This window comes from Microtus pennsylvanicus, chromosome 7 (assembly GCF_037038515.1).
Source record: "Microtus pennsylvanicus isolate mMicPen1 chromosome 7, mMicPen1.hap1, whole genome shotgun sequence".
Classification (NCBI taxonomy): domain Eukaryota; kingdom Metazoa; phylum Chordata; class Mammalia; order Rodentia; family Cricetidae; genus Microtus; species Microtus pennsylvanicus.
In genome coordinates, this window is record NC_134585.1 from 87,360,119 (window position 1) to 87,377,609 (window position 17,491).

Here is a 17,491-nt window from a genome sequence, read left to right on the forward strand (position 1 = left end):
AGCTTCAGCCTAGCCACACAGAAACTTATTCTCCTGCTGTGTGCCCGGTGCTATTCACAGTGCACTACTCAAATGATCTCATTTCAATTTTTAAAATAAAACCCTGACCATTATAAGGCACTTGGGAGGCAGAGGCAGGCAAATCTTTGTGAGTTTGAGACCAGTCTGATCTACATAGTGAGTTTCAAACCAGCAAGAGCCACTGTGAGACCCTATTTCAAATAAATAAATTAAACCCTATGTATTAGGTTCCATAAGTGTACTCACCAACTGCCAATGAGCCTTACAGAGGAAAATAAGTATGAAACAACCAAATGGTCAGACAGGATGTTATCTTGGATGTTATTTAGGACTCTAAACAACCTGAAGCCAAGATGACTGCTGGGGTTGTGTGGGGCTCTCCTGTCCCCACCGCTCTCTAGTCATCTGGGACAGAGGCTGCAGGCTCTCAGGTGGAGCTGAGTCTTTCACCATCCATTCCGCACTGCTCACACCACGTTCACCAACCCCTCCCGCCACATCCAGGCATCCTCACAGAAAGCATTAAGGAGCGGCATTGGGGCTTAGGGCCCTGCCACCTCTGCTGGTGGTTGACACAGACGACAGTAACAATGGCAGAACACTTAACCTCTTATCAGTCTGGCCAAGTCTAAGGAAATGCTCTTGTCACCAAAGCACCTTCAATTTCCAAGGCGCACGAGCAGAAATGTCTGGTCCACATGGAAGCATATCATTTACCAGCACCCATGAAGCACACATGGTGAGAAGATGCTGTCCTGGGGCGCTTGGAGTACAAGGCTGCGGAGAACAGCACCTCAGCCTTTCCGAACACAATGCTCCCCTTCATCACAATCCAGAATGATGAGAGCTCTGGAGGTGCTCCCCTTCACCCCAATCCAGAATGATGAGAGCACTGTAGGTGCTCCCCTTCACCCCAACCCAGAATGATGAGAGCATTGTAGGTGCTCCCCTTCACCCCAATCCAGAATGATGAGAGCTCTGGAGGTGCTCCCCTTCACCCCAATCCAGAATGATGAGAGCTCTGGAGGTGCTCCCCTTCACCCCAATCCAGAATGATGAGAGCTCTGGAGGTGCTCCCAGACTACTCTTGAAACAGCTTCATCCTGCTGCTGCTCAATGTCTTCTTTACCCAGAAAAGCCCCTTCTCGTTCGTTGACTTTTGAGCCTCAGCACTCGGCACAGGAGCAGACAGACACACAACAAATGCAGGTTAATGGAATAGGCATTGCTCCATCATTTGTTCCATGAGACACCCCTGGTGTGAGAGCAGTTCTGATAAATTCTCTTACATAGTTCTGCTCAGCTTTAACATGTGAGATTTATAATAAACAGCCAATGTGCTATGAACATCCATCTTTCACACCATATGCAAAATGTCATATCAACTTCTAAGAAAAGCAGGCTGTGGTGGCACACGTCTTCAATCCCAGCACTTGGGAGGCAGAGGCAGGTGGATCTCTATGAGTTCAAGGTCAAACTGGTCTATAGAGCAAGTTCCAGAACAGGCTCCAAAGCTACAGGGAAACCCTATCTCGAAAAACAGAAAACAAAAATAAAAACAAAATTCTAAGAAGGTATCAAAATACAAAAAAACCTACAGAGGCCTGGCTGACTGCCGCTTTTCTCTGTCTATTCCACTGCCTCAGGCACCTTTAGTCACCGCCCTTCTCTACACAGTTGATAGTGTCAGGAGCCTCATACCAGGCCAGCAGGCCAGCTTCTTACCAGCATTCATGTCTTTAAACTTCTGCTTGAGCTCGGTAGGAGTAAGACGATACTGGTCAAGGCCATCACCCCAGTAAATGCGGTCGAGGACCTGAAGGTCTCCTCCAATCAGCCAATCGCCTTGTTCCATAACCATCTAACAGGAAGCAAAAGGAAATTATTTGCCACAACAGAAGCAGGACCATTACTCTCCCACGAGCTAAGCACAGCTTCTACAAGCAAGTTGGTCTCTATCCTAAAGGCCAAGCTAGGCCTATGAACATCACTGATGAAAGACGCTGCAGAAATACCATAATACAGTATTTGAAGGAATTTCTGAAAAGCGACCAAAACCTAAGTGAATGATTATTATAACTTTTCAGTTAAAAAAGAAAAAAGAAAAATGGCATTTCCCCCACTGTTATTAGATGTTGGTTAACAGAATGACATATAACCTAAGGGTATCTCATCTTGTGTGGGACACCCTCAGGACCCACGTTTACAGGCCGCACCTGAAGCCTACCCTTTCCCTACACCGCGCTGCTTGGTACCTACATACACTTCATTTTTTTCTAAAGCTCAGAATCTACTTTAAAACACTAGACAACTGACAGATATTTGCCTTCAATACTGACATTTCCACACTCAACACACAAATGAGGCACTTTGGGGAGATGAATCATGTTTCTCTAATTTTCCACAAGAATGTGATGTTAAGAGGCCAGAAATATTAAGCGGCCCTGGTGTGGGCCCCCACTGCAGCCCCCTCGTATCCTTCTTGTAAGAACACATTTTAATATCTTTCCCTACCAATATATTCCAAGAGAATGAAACCTTTGCCTAACGCGTCCAAGCCCTGAGTTCCGAGGCAGCCGAGCTCAGCACCTGGTGCACAGCAAACACTGTAAGCTATGGGTTACCCGCTGGAGTATACATACAGCTAAGTGCAGGCTTAGCATGCACAGGGCTCTGGACTTAATCCCCAGCATCAACAATTTCAAAAAAACTACAAAGAGTTACTGAATAAATATTTAGATGAGTCAAAACAACAAGACCATCTGCTCATTACACTCATCTAAGAGCCAGTCTCGATTCTGCAAAACTTCACAGCCCAGAGGAACAATTAACACACAGCCAACGGCCACATTTCAACACAAATATTACTGTCAGATGAGTCAAGACCTTAATGTAGGGGTGGTTCTTGCATGTTGTTCCCCACTGTCTGGCACAACGCTCCTCTTTCCGGTGCTCAAAAAATTCAGGATTTCGAAGAATGGCTACACGGCGGCCCTCATACATCAGAGCGAATGCTGTACAGCCATCCAACCTCTCTTTGTCCTCATGTGTAGCGGTCAGAACTATGGGCACTGACAAGTTGATGACCCCTCCTGCAGGACACAAAAGAACACAAAGTGCACAGCTTACTCAGTGGGTCTTAGTATAGTCACCTTCGTCTTTAGTGGCACAATTCAAAACAACAACAACAACAACAATAAAGAAGCAGGGCCAGTGAGAACACTCAGCAATTGAGGGCACTTGCTACCACACCTGACAAACAAGAGTTCAAACCCTGGAATCCACATGGTAAAATGGATGAACTGACAGCCACACGTTTTCCTCTGTCCTCAACATGTGTGCTGTGGACACACATGAACATACATACAATGAATTACTGATTAATTAATGCAAACATTTTTAAAGAGCCAATGACTGTCTCTTGAGTACCTGGCACAAAAGAATCAGAAGCAACTAATTTATTCAGAAAGTTAAAAAAGAAAGAGAAAAAGAGAAGAAAGCGGGGGATGATGTGGGATGCCCTGCTGTATGCGGCATATATGTGTTGCTTTCATTGCTTGATGAATAAAACTGTTTTCGCCAAAGGCCAGGAAAAATATAGCTAGGTGAAAATCCAAACTAAGAAGCAGAGAAAAGGAAGGCAGAGTCAGGGAGATGCTATGTCGTCACTGAAGGAGTAACATGCCGGAGTATCACCAGTAAGCCACAGCCTCGTGGCGATACACAGATTAATAGAAATGAATTGATTTAGTTGTGAGAGCTAGTCAGTAATAGTCTGAGCTATTGGCTGAACAATTACAATTGATATCAAACCTCTGAGTGTTATCTTATAAGCAGCTGTGGGGACCCACGAGCGAAAAAGAAATCGGTCCAGGGGCACCAGGCGGGCAGAGAAAAATATTCAACTATGGAGGAAGGAAGAGGAAGGGAAGCAAAGAGATGGGATAGGGAAAGAGGGAAGAAGAGGTGGGAGAGGAGGGAGGAAAGGAAAGAAGGAGGAAGGGAATGAGAGAGGAGGGAGGTAGGAATGGGGGAGGAAGGAAGGGGATAGAGAGGGAAAAGAAGGGGAGGGAGAGGAGAGAAGAATAAAAGAAAAGTGAAAGAACCAACACATACCACATACTAACTCTCACAAGTCACCCAATAGTCCTTGGGGAGGAATTTTAAACAGAACTGTAGAAGTAAAGGAACTCGTTTACAAAAGACGCATCAGATGGCCATGGCTGTAACACTATACATCCCACCATATGAATGAGACCAAGAACTCTATCTCATTTCCAAGATAGACACAAATGACACAAACAACTACATTTCAAGTAGCAAATTGATTATGTATCCATGACAAAGATAATCCAGGATTTTTTATTTATTTAATCATTTGGGGGGAGGGGTTGTGCGTGTGTGTATGAGTAGGTGTATATATAGGCCAGGGAAGGGTGATGTGTCTTTCTTTATCACCCTACACCTTGCTCCCTTGAGATAGGTCTCTCACTAAACTGACAGCTCAGGAAGGCTGCCTGGCCACCAAACTCCCAGGAGCCACCTGTCAACACTGACGTCACAGTTACTCGTGGCCATGTCTAACTTTTACATAGGACCTGGGAATCTGGACTGAGGTCCCTCTTCTTTCAAAGCAAATGCTCTTACCTACCTAGACATTTGCCCAGCCCTCCCCCTTTAAATTACATTTTTAATATAGTCAGAATCAAACCAATGTCAGGTGTACCTGGCCAAGAAACAAAAACAGTAACCAGTGGTTCCAATTACTCCAAACTGTGATACCAGTGAGCCCAAAGCACAGTCTCAGTTCCCAGCCTGTGGCGCTCTACGTGTTTTGCTTTGCATTGCTTTCTTTGGTTTTGGAGACAGACTCTCTCTCTATAGCCCTGGCTATCCTGGAACTGGCTATATAGACAACGTTAGCCTCAAACTCACTGAAATCTACCTTTCTCAGTATTAAAAGAATGCACCATCACACCCAGACGCAGGGTGTGTGTGTGTGTGTGTGTGTGTGTGTGTAAGTCACTATGACATATATGGGCTAGAAAATTAGAGTAGGCTCTTAAATTCCTACTGGGATTTCTACACAGAAGAAATCCTACTGTGTAGAGAATCATGGACAAAGCCATCAGCCATCAACAAATCCGGATATACTTCTAAAATGACTAGGAACAGGTTAAGATGGAAAACTAATTAATCACTGTGCACTAAACTCTAAGTTGAGTCACTCCTGAGCAGACAAGTAAAGACTACCACTGACTCGAAAGAGAGAAATAAAAATGCAGCATTTAATCTTTACAGAAAACAAACACACAAACAAACAGACCCTGAGTTTGCAGGCTTCGTAGAGGAATGGCTCAGGGTGTATGAGCCCGGGGGGGGGGGGGGGTGGAGCACTCCATAGTGGCCAGGCTGGCATGGCACAGGGAACAACTGGCTTTTATAACTCACTTTCTGTCCTGATCATAGATTCTCCTTCTTCCTCCATAAAGTGTCCCAGCGGAGCTTAGTTTTCCTGACTACTACTGCGAGGCCACGACTGCCTTTGTGAAAAGTGACAAACCCTGAAGTCATGCAGGACCTCCTCCACACCCAGTTGGATTTCAGATGTAGACCGTCTTACCATCCAGAAGGCAATCGAAATGAAGGCACTGCAGGTATTCCCTCTCTCTCATGAAGCCATTCAGAGGAGTCGCCCAACCTTCCGCCAAAACCTGCACCCACTGCATATCCACCTAGGAAATGAGATTGTAAATAAAAAAACGCTTATTTCATGTACTTATGAACCCAGGCAGCAAAAAGTGTTATGCATTTGATTTCAAAAGCAATGGCAACAAACATGTCAGCAGTGGCTGTGGATCCTACAAACTGAAGAATGAACAGGAACCCTGGAGGACAAACTGTTCTTCTATCCCATCTGTAACACACTACCCTCCACTTACTTCCATCGAGGACAGCCTCCCCTAGGCCAGTGGTTCTCAAACGTTACTGTGTTTCAGACAACCTCTAGGAGGTTGCTGACTGCCAGATGGGCCTGGTAGGGCAAACCTAATCCTCACACTTGGGAGGCAGAGACAGGCGAGCAGATCTCTGAGTTTAAGGGCAGCCTGGGATAGACAGCAATCTCCAAGTCAAGCCAGGCTGTATGGCGAGAGCCTGTCACAAAGCAAGCAGACAAACAAATGAATATTGCTTCACATTCAATTTCCAAGGCAGTGGAAATCTTCTAACTCTGTCAAGTTCCTAGAACTGCTGTCAGTGAAGATCTGGAAGCTGCATGTTGAAAGTCACTATCTCCCTTTCCTCCTTGTTTGTTTTGTTTTTCAAAGCAGGGTTTTGCTTTGCAGCCCTGGCTGTCCTGAAAATCACTCTGTAGACCAGGCTGGTCTCAAACTCAAGGAGATCCGCCTGTCTCTGCCTCCTGAGTGCTAGTATTAAAAGCATGTGTCGCCACCGCCCAACTGACAGTCACTATCCTAAACCAAAATATACTTTATACAAAATATTTACCAAGAAGTCTCTTCCCCAGACAGTAACTGCATCTTACAAAGACCACTACTGCTTAAACGTCCAGACTTGTGGTTACATCCCAACAGAACAGTAAAAAAACTGGTGAACTGCATACCTCATACAGCAATGGATCCCCAATGAGAAAAGACTACGCCCATGGGCCATGGTGTGCACTAAAATGGAGTCTCCCATTCATTCCTAAAGCACAATGGCCGTGTGTGTGCAAGGAAACAGCAAACAACATGAGGAATTACACAGCCTCAACTCATAAACCTTTCCTAAACCCATGATAGTGGTTGTTGCTTATCTCAGTCTGGGCAGCATCTGTTAGGCGCTGAATGCCTGTATTCCTGCGAGTTTCCTTACTTGAAGCCTTGGCCTTCTATATGACTAAAGGGAATTTGTGAGGAAGCTGGGAATGGGCGACCAGCAGCGTGCCTTGTGGGTGGGTGCCAGACACTGAATCCACAGGCTCCCGGACTGAAGGAAGCTCTCCTTCAAGGTTCTGCACTGCCGTACACCTCCAGGTAGATAGATAGATCTCTCTCTCTCTCTCTCTCTCTCTCTCTCTCTCCCTCCCTCCCTCCCTCCCTCCCTCCCTCCCTCCCTCTCTCTCTCTCTCTCTCTCTGTGCAAACTATGGTCCTTCTCCATGGCCACTGCCACAGCCCTGCTTTACGCCATCCCTCCGACACTCGTCCACCTCACACCAGGTCACACGCAGTCCATTTAAAGCAACTCCGACCAAAGAAGTGAACAACTATGGAGGAGCTTTTGTCCAGGCCAAGCTCAGTTCTCCACCCTCAGTACCGAGAGGTGAAACTTCCTCACGTGTTCTAGATTCTTTTTTTTCATATTTTTATTTTATTTATTTATTATGTATACAATATTCTGTCTGTGTGTATGCCTGCAGGCCAGAAGAGGGCACCAGACCTCATTACAGATGGTTGTGAGCCACCATGTGGTTGCTGGGAATTGAACTCAGGGCCTTTGGAAGAGCAGACAATGCTCTTACCCTCTGAGCCATCTCTCCAGCCCATGTTCTAGATTCTTCTTGGAGTAAATGAAGACTTGAAGGAAAGCCAACTGCTACTCCATACTCTTATTTCTTATCCTTTGCGGGATTTTGCTTTTTTTTTCTTTTCTCTGTATAAATTATACAGCTTAAAGTTTCCTAAGACTAGGTCATAGTTTCCACTCTCATCCTGCTTAGTCTAACTCAGAAACTGATAATTGAGAAAGGCACCTAATGGTAGCATCAGACACAGATATACAACAGAACTATTCCTAATGTGTCCATTTTTCTTAATATAAGGGAGAGTCAAGTGTTGGACAGGAAATTGGGAAACATGGTTAAAGCAGTAAAAGTTCCCTTTAATTATTATGGGTTAGCATTTCTTAATGTTTTAGAAACATTCCTTTCTCTCTTACGCCCCCAAATCTCACATAATCTTTGTCCTTTGATATTTCAAAATAAACAAATGTGACTCAAAGTAAATCAAAGTCACGGTGCTGTGGGAATACTGTTCCCCATGAAACACATTCTCCATCCCTGGGAACTGTGATCTATACCACAGCACCCTGACCTGCTACTGCCACCCCGACTTCAAACACGGCCGCTAAATCCCACATTCATCAAGCTGACCGCTCCTCGGCCGGCTGAACCACTTGGTCTGAGAAGCGATGGAGAACTTACTTTATTGATCTTCAGCGCTGGTAAGGCTTCTGCATCCGTTTTTGCCAGATGCAGTTTGTTCTCCGGCACATAGAGTTCTTTCACCTCATAGGAGGCGTCCACAGGGACGATATCCTGCACAGCGACAAGAGGGCAGTTAGACAGTAGATCCAGCACTGCAGGCACCCCCAAACGGCATCTCAGGGAAGGGAAACCAGCATTTCTAGCAGAAAAGGGGGCTCTAGCACCATGTCCCCTCCTCAATTTCCCTACTCCCAAATAACATCTCACACTCAAGAAATCAGCATTATGCCCCATTAATAGAAAAGTAAACATTCCTAGAATCGTCTATGTTTCAGATACCTGTAACTAGAGCTGCCCTCAGATACACCGAGACGAAAATTTTAAACACAAACAATCCGTGTAAGACACCACCATTTTTCCCTATGCACTTTCTCCTTGGTGTCACTGAAGCTACCATTTTGCTCATGAAATTCATTTTAGAAGTGTCAGCTTCCTTCCCACAACCACTGAAAACTACTTTTTAAAAATGTTTTTGTTCTTACACCCCAAGGTTTCCTCTCCCTCCCCTCTTCCCAGTTCCTCCCCCACCCCACCCCATCCACTGTTCCTCCGCTGTTTCTCTTCAGATGCAGGCAAGCCTTCCAGGGATATCGGCCGAAAACTAGTGCTTTTTGATCCCACGTGAAACAGAACTGCAGTCAAAATTCTAAGTGCTCGCCTATGACACTAAGACAGGATCTCTTCCTGTTCATCTCACACGTACTGCACGCGTGAGCACGGGTGGAGGGAGGTGGTGCAGGCAGTGTGTGTGTGTGTGTGTGTGTGTGTGTGTGTGTGTGTGTGTGACAACACAACCACTTACACTGCCACTGGGAGAGCTTCACAAGACTGGCTCCCAAGGCACTACCGTGCCCTAACGAATTCTAAATGGGTCCCAGCACATTAACTCTTTTTAATATCAAATCTGCCAGGCCATCTCCTCAGCACACAATATGGGAGCAATTGTGGGTTTTTCATACATGTGTACAGGCAACACTTGGCTATTCGAAATAAAACAATTCTCAAGAGAATAAAAAGATACAACCAAAGCCTACCTAGGGGAAAGTGTTGCCAAAATACACAAAGTACCTTAAAACACACAGGGAAAAAAAAACCCGTTTTTATAGGTTGGAATGCAGTCACCACAGGACCACTGATATCCTTCACAGAGGTAAGAAAACAAACCTACACCAACAGCCAGATAGAAAGTCCTGAATTAACACCTCACCAAAGAGACACGGATGGCATAACAGCCTATGAAGACACCCAGCATCACCTTGTCTCTGCCAAAAAGACCAAAAATCCACAGCACAGACGGCAGAGCAAGAACTTCCACCTACACCTGGTGAGAACACACAAAGACACAGATACTGTGTAAACCTAAGCACATCAAGCCAGGACAAGAGCCGGAGGCGGCTTGCAAGCAGTCACCTGAAAGAAGCCCATGCTCAAAGGCATGATGCCCACTACACAGCATCAGTGTTAGCAGGAAGCTAAAACTTCTACTAAAAGAAGTATTTTTTTAAGCATGAAGCAACAATGACCACAGTAATTCAAAGTAAAACATTAATAAAAGAATCAAATCAAAGTACACCCAGAAGCGAGGCCAACATCAGACGTCTTTTTCAGTCACTCTTCATCTTTGTGTGTGTGTGCACGCGCATGTGTGTATGTGTGTGTACATAAGCACGCTGAGGTCCACACTGTCCCCACCTTATTTTCTGAGACAAGGTCTCTCACTGAACAGGGAGCTCGCCATTTTGCCAGACTGCTTATATGATAACACCCAGCACCCTCCTGTGTCTGCCTCCCAAGGCCTCCATTACAGACATGTGCTGTTGTGCCCGGCTTTTTATGTGGATACTGAAGCCCAAAAACCAAACCTTTAAGGACATACCCTACTCACAGTTAGTACCTGCCACATAGCAGGTAACTTAGTCCACTCAGCTAACAGTGCTGTAGGTATCTGGGACCCAGTGGCTCTGCAGCCATCTTAGTTTGGGTAGCACAACCTACAGATGTTTGTACAACATGCCTCGTCTAAGGGAAGAGCTCAAAGTGGCGGCTGTATCTGGTTCTATAGCAAAAGAGGAAACTAATATTAATAAGGCTAAGTTACATGTCTATGCCAAAAGAGGTCCATGAAGACCAGGGGTAGCTTTTTTCACAACCCCTATGGGGATCTGCGAATCCAGAACCAGTGGCCCACAGAGCCATCTTCTCAGATGCTCTGCTCCCACAGTGGGGAAAAGGAGAAACACAGTTCAGCACAGAAAAAAGCAGGTAGTAAAACCGGATTTCTCCTATGGTAATATTCAAGGCCTCCAACTTCTCAGAATAAGCCCAAGGGTACGTAAGACTACACATACAGAAAAAGAAGAAATAAAATTAAAATCCACAGCGAGGGACCACGGCCAGCCAGGCCCCACAGCCTCACTCCTGGAGCAGAGCAACATTTCTGAGAGACCTCTGCCCCTCCAGCGCCCCTCTGCCCCTCGTGTGCCCCACTAATCAAGGAGGAAACAGGAAGCAAGCACATAAGGCACAAACTGCCCAGCACAACTGTCCATAAACCTCCCAGACATTCCATATTTCATGGCAGACAGTTATTGCTGTATTTACTGAGGAGAAACACTATCTAAAGCCATTAAAGAAAAAAGGGAACCAAGGCAGCCCAGCAGCCCAGCTGCTCCAGCTGCTCCAGCCACTCCAGCTGCTCCAGTCTGACTTGGTGGATGTCACATGCGATCATGTTCTCACAAGGTGGGCTTCCCCACACACACATGAACCACACCAAAGTAGGTTTGTGTCAGCTTTACAGAGGGAGGGGTACGACAGGTCAGCAGTCAGTTTATACGGAATGGCGGACTTTAAGAATGCGTCGGAAGAGGAAAATCACACACAGAAGGAAAAGAAAAATCTAGCCAGATACACAGCTTAGGCGTAGCTCTCTGCATTTACTTTCAATGTGGAAAGGGCCCTGTGTAGGCAGGTGCCCTATATCCTTCTGTGTGTGCATCACTGTCATTAGCCTGGTGTCCCGCGGAAGTGTTCTCCACCGTGGACGCGCTACAGGGCAAATGGCCTATCTACAGTCTCTGCCAAGCTTCAACTGGAAAGGGAAAGCCCAGAATCCATTCTCCCTGAGGGACAGTGGGGCATGCACGAAGCAGCTGCACACACCCCACACACAAGACACCAAAGGCACACTCAGGCATACATATTCTTGCCAGCTGTGAAATAAAGAACTGAATCCTACACAGGGAAAGATGCTAAGAGTGACCAATTGTAGACAAGGCCAGGTACTCGTTAGGCTTCTAGAAGGGAGAGTACAGGGAGGCTCACAGAAAGGACACGAAGTCAGTAAACTAGTCACAAAATTTAAGGGACACATTTTCAAACCAAGAAGAGACAGAAGGTGGCTGGAGTCCGTACGTCAGTTATTTCTGATGTTCTTACTGTTGCGATGAAAGAGAGGAAGACACAAACATTCTTTGCCTGACACTCGGTGATCTGTTTCTTCAGTTCTAAATACACAGCCCTGACGAGCTTCCTCACCTCACCGCCTGGTTTCTCCTTTTCCTCAACCACTTAAAAAACATCCAGACACCCATTCCCCAGGGCTGTTGTAAGAATAAGACATCATGGTGTCTGAACTGTAGGGCTAACACTTACAGAGATATGCCCTCAACACACTGTTCTTAAAGGCCTTGTGGCCTAACACCTGCCTGTCAAGGCAGAAGAAACTATGCTATCTGCCCCTCCACAAAGGAGGGAGCTAAGGCCCAAGAGATGAACAAACCCCGCTACACTGGTTTCCTCTGCACTTAGCACACGGGTAATAAATGATGATGACAATAATACTCACCAGAATCGTACACGAGGAACCACGCCTAAGTTCCTGCTGTCAGTCCGTTAACTCAGACAGAGTTCTCAACAAACTCTAAGGCGGGTTCTATTAGCAGTTCTATTTCGCACAGGAAAGCAGTGAGGCCAGAAATAAAACTTTCCCAAGGCCATAAAATTGAGTTGATAGGTGCTAGAGCTAGAATTTCAACTTTAAAGGTATCCTCCGGTGTTTCCCCATAGAAACTACGTCAGAAGACTTTGTCACACACATTGTTTCAGCAAACATGCAACTTTAATCATGTGCTGCTTTCAAATAAACAGGGAGCTATAATCATTTTTTTCAAGATCAAGAAGAAATAGTGTCATGTTTTATTTTTAAGTCAAAATAACTTTTCATCACAAACATTCAACAAAATCCCTCCCTTTGCAGATTCATATCTAACAATATTTATAAAATTCATTTTAGTCTTACAATATGGGTGTGCGATTCTTCTGGTGGATAACCAATGCTAAATAAAAGCTCAAGAGTCTGCTATTGTTTTCTTCTGGAAAGATAAAGTTAATATTTCTGGAATTAGCACAAACACAATGGCATGAGTCAAGGGGAAGACGGAACATCTGCTCAGTGGAAGAAAGCTCTGTGTAGACTTTGGGTAGAGATGAGGCAACTGATTATCAGAAACACAAAGAGAACCTTAAAAATGCAGACACAGGGCTGGAGAAATGGCTCAATACTTAAGAGTACTGGCTGCTCTTCCAGAAGATCTGGATTCAATTCCAAGCACCCACATGGCAGCTCACAGCCATCTGTAACTCTAGTTTCAGAGGATCCAATGCCTTCTTCTGGCACCGGGCACACACATGCTGCCCAGACATACAAGCAGACGAAACACCCATACATATTTTCTTATGTTGAATGTAGACACTGCCAGTTTCTAGCACATTCTAATGACAAACCTCAGTCTCCAAAACCACCGCTAAAAACCTGAAAGGACCAATACCACCTCAAAGTACGTGTGGATACCGAGAGAGCAGAAGGCGGAGTCCCTGCCACATAAAATGATTGCTTATTTGGGACTCCAAAGGACTTCCACAGCCTCACCTAGCAATCAGAAACACTGTACCATTGGTATCATTTATATAATCCCCATTATTTCAGCAAACTGACTTTCAAGGAAAAGACAGCGCACAAGGCTAGCCAGAGAAAGTCTTCCTATGACTGGACACCTCACCCCTTCTGAGAGGCTCCGGGGTTCCAGGGGAGACTAATAGGGTCCCAAGCAGAGACTGGTGAACAGTTTACATATTACACATCACCCTACATAAAGGCCGAGTTCCAGACCTCCAAGGGCAGAAATACTAGATGTCATGAATGCAAATACTCATTTGATTTAAAATGCAAGATGGATACAAAACTTTGTTTTAATTGACCCAACACTATACATGACCAATATATGCAGCATCTACATCCTTGTCTGGGCCACTGTGAGCAGGACAAATAATCACCATTAAAACTAGCGATTCTTGTCCTCTCATCTGGGTCCTCACGTAGCAGCAGAGCCTATTAATAAGCAGTGAGTCCATACTTCACATTTTTTCCTCGACATATTTGCTACACTTCTCCTGGAGCCAGATCTGCTCGGCAGACTGAAGGCTGGGGCTCACTCACATTTTCATGCGACTATTTAGTTTCTATTATCTCCACTCCATGCATCTAAAGCACGAGCAAACGACATTCTGGCAACACTTTAAAACTGAGCTACAAAGTCTGGTTTTTATGTGCAGTATAAAATCCATTTAGAGCACTAAACCACCAGTTTGTAAGAAGACAAACCTTTAAATAATTTATAGCACTAGTAAATCCAGAGTTCCTGGTAGATTTAAAAACAGCATTTAATATATCACTTTAGATTAAAACCAGCGGCAAGAAGCCTACTCCCTTGTGTTCTAACAGACCAAGTTAAAACGCAATGCGAGCAGGCCATCTAGTGACCACTCAAGGGTTAGTGGAAAGAAAAGACAACGTCTCACGCTTGCTTGTCTTCTGTATTCTTGAGTAAATGCATACGAAATGAAGCAGGTTAAGAAAGCAAAGGTCCTTTGACTAAATGCTGTGGCATGTATTCTTTATCTGAACGACTGTATCACACAGCAGACTGAAAGAGAAATCAGAACCTTAAGTACCCATGTAACCAAAGGCCTCTTAGCGGCAGCATCCACTTTTCTTGAACATGAAAAATGAGTATTTATCTTCCTTGTTGACAATGAGTTAAGAATACCAGGAAGAATTCATCTCAGAAGAGTCTCCCCAAATCACTGCTGCTAAGAGAAGGCCATCTGCCATTATTCCCATGGGCACAGCCTTCTCAAGCTCCTTCAGACCACCGGCTTCTCTCTAACACAAAGCCACACAGTGAGAAATGTACTAGATATTTGGTCCTTGTTCCCAGTTCCTAACAGAACTACAAGCTTTGAATCTCCTAAGTTACAATGTCTTTCACACAGAGAGACTCTTAGTGTGTGTCCTGAACAGCTTCAAGATGGAATTTTGTCACCAGAATTCTGGATTACCTCATTGTAGGTTGGTAACTTTCAACTTCAACTCAAGCCTCCGTAAGAACCCCTAAACAACAGAGTTCAAAGGCTTCTGGTTGCTATACATGTGGAGGTGCTAAGAGAGGGGCAGCCTAAAGAAGACATGAAAATTTGGCTTCCTACACCCCACGCTACCCTAGACATCTCTTCCATCAAACTGTTCCTAAACTGATAATAAATGACCAATAAAGTGCTTTGCTGAGTTATTCTGAGCAGTTAAAAAGCTTAAGGAGAGGAGCCCTGAGTTATATAAACAGTTGGGCAGAATGGTGGGTGACCTAGACAACCGCATTCAGGACTCATGTCTGAATAGGAAATCTTCTGAGTTTGGGTGCTTATCCTGTAAGCCAAACTAATTCCAGAAAGGATAAGAATTGAGCTGAGCTGTTGGGATGCTCCAATGATATCAGAGGTAAGAAAATTGGCCAATGTAATGAAAATCAAACAAAAACCCTTAGAACTGAACCCAAAGGAGAGATAAAACGTCCCTTAGTTTATTTCAGAAATAAAGTTGTCATTATAAAGCAGCATTGGGATTTATTAGGGTCCCAACCAAGGAGGGGACCTCACGCACACGAGATAACAAGAGCTGCCACAGGCAGTTGCTGGAACACAGCCAGAACCTTGCAGACAAAATACTTGCGCAATACCTGTCCACCTTGGACTGCACACCACACGTGGGAATGATCCTTGCAGCCAAGGACAACTGTTTCAAACCGCCTTTAAAATCTCCTCACTTAACCTTTGAAAAGCACTGTCTTGCTGTAAGGTGTGGTGGCGCACACCTTCAATCCCAGCACTCCAGAGACAGAGACAGGCGGAGCTCTATGATCCACATAGCAAGTTCCAGGTAGCCAGGGAGCTCTTATTTAAAATAGCAGTAATAATAATAATAATACTCACAGGGACTTTTCTCAGTGGCTAAGAACACTTGCAGCTCTTTCAAAGAACCCAAATTCAGTTGCTAACGCCCATGCTGGGTGGCTCACAACCACCTGTAATTCTAGCTCCGGGGGACACATGCCTTCTGCTGACCTCTGTGGGCATGTAGGCATGCACGTGAGTGCATGAGTGTACTTAAGCACACTCACCATTGAACAAAAATAGCCTACAAAGACCTTATTTCTCACCATGTCGAACATTTCATACTCTCCAGACTCAAACCTGGGAAGCTTTTCTCTGCATAATGAACATCTTTTCCAAGCCAGGCAGCACTGCCCTTGGCTTTCTTTAGAGTAAGGAAGTGCCTTTCTTGCCATTTCTTAATTTCATTTACACTCGGGAATCAACTACCAAGGAACACGAAAGGGAATCAGATAAAAGATTCATATTTTCATAACACACTAAAAAGGGAAGTAATTATAATCTAGAAATGATGGCACATTAGAAAAACCCAAGTGTGGGCTGCAGAGTCCACCCTGGGACAGTGTCAACCCTACCTGACTGGACTCTGCTGAGCTCCGTCACAAACCCAACCCTGCTTCTCATCAGTAAAACGGTGACAGCTATAAATGCCCCTCGGGCCTTTAAAACATATGAATTCACCAAGGCCACCAACATACCTACCACACAGTCTAACACAGAAACAAGAGGCCTAACGAGTTATTCATGGCGCTCACCTTTGTTCCTGTGAGTCTCTTCTGGCACAGCTATACTTGGACACACGGCAGATTAGTCGGAACCTGTCTTCACACCGCCACTCCAGGCATACACTGGAAACCGACTGGGTTTTCCTCCTTGGCTTTAAATCAGCGCTGCACTCGTTCATCCCCTTCCCCTCCAATCTACTTCAGACTCCACCAGGCACTCTCCCCTGCCCACCTGTGGGCAATCTCACACACTTCGCTGCAATAGTAAAGATGAACTGCGCTTTCTGCCCCTGGCTGGGCTGAGTGTGCATTATACCAAGCGCCATTCCATGGGAAAGCAGTGTGCATCCCACCAACTCACCACTGTGACCTGGCATCTGTCCACCAGTTTCTCCATGTGCCATAAGGCTTGTCTGAGAGTCAAGTTTACTAGGGGACAATCAACAAGAATCCATGTTTAAACAGATGGAGTGTTGTCTGTGTGTTTTCTTCCAACTATAACTCTGAATTCTACATCATGCTACAAAAGAAGCAGGACAAACTAATGTACGCATGGCCATCCTGTCTACACACTATAAACTATAAGAGTGGCAAGGACCGAACACGCAGGTCAGTAACGCAACCATACTATCTGGTCGGCTGCCACGCCCCCGTGTTTGCTGTGGTGTCTACCACAGATGGCACTGAGTGGTCTCCAATTAACACGCTTCACCACGCACCACAGAACAAGCTGTCAGTGACGTCACTGGCTTAGGAAAGCATTCGCTGAAATCCCTTTCCCCAAATAAGGATGATGCCCAGAAAACACATTACAGTAATGGAGCATCGGGTTTCTTCTCCACGGACACCCTGCTTTGGGATGAAAAACAACCTTCCTAAGAAAAAAGGTCTACGTTCTGAGCCCATACAGTCAGAATCACTTTCTAGATGTAGACTTGAGTGTAACAAGAAGACTTCTAAAAATAAAACCAAGGATACATAAAAATCGCTGTGAAATACCCAAAAGCAGAATCCTACACCGCCATAAGCAAATCTAATTGCTCTGAATTACTTCCAAAGCTTTTCATGTGTGAAATGAGACAACACACAGGCAGAACTGAGAACAAATTTATTCCTCTTAGGAATGCCACAGAAATGGGGTGGGGAGCACAAAGATTCAATGGTTAAGAACACTGACTGTTCTTTCAGGA

The 17,491-nt window shown here is 45.1% G+C and overlaps 1 protein-coding gene across 1 annotated transcript in view; it reads right to left on the reverse strand.

Moving 5' to 3' along the window:
- Positions 1-17,491, reverse strand: part of Papss1 (3'-phosphoadenosine 5'-phosphosulfate synthase 1) — a 68,047-nt gene that overhangs the window by 28,616 nt on the left and 21,940 nt on the right. The window contains exons 6-9 of the mRNA XM_075981316.1: positions 8,227-8,340; positions 5,645-5,756; positions 2,908-3,113; positions 1,747-1,882 (exon numbers count right to left, since the gene is read on the reverse strand). Coding sequence (XP_075837431.1) covers positions 1,747-1,882; positions 2,908-3,113; positions 5,645-5,756; positions 8,227-8,340 — 568 coding nt within the window. The remainder of the gene's footprint in view (positions 1-1,746; positions 1,883-2,907; positions 3,114-5,644; positions 5,757-8,226; positions 8,341-17,491) is intronic.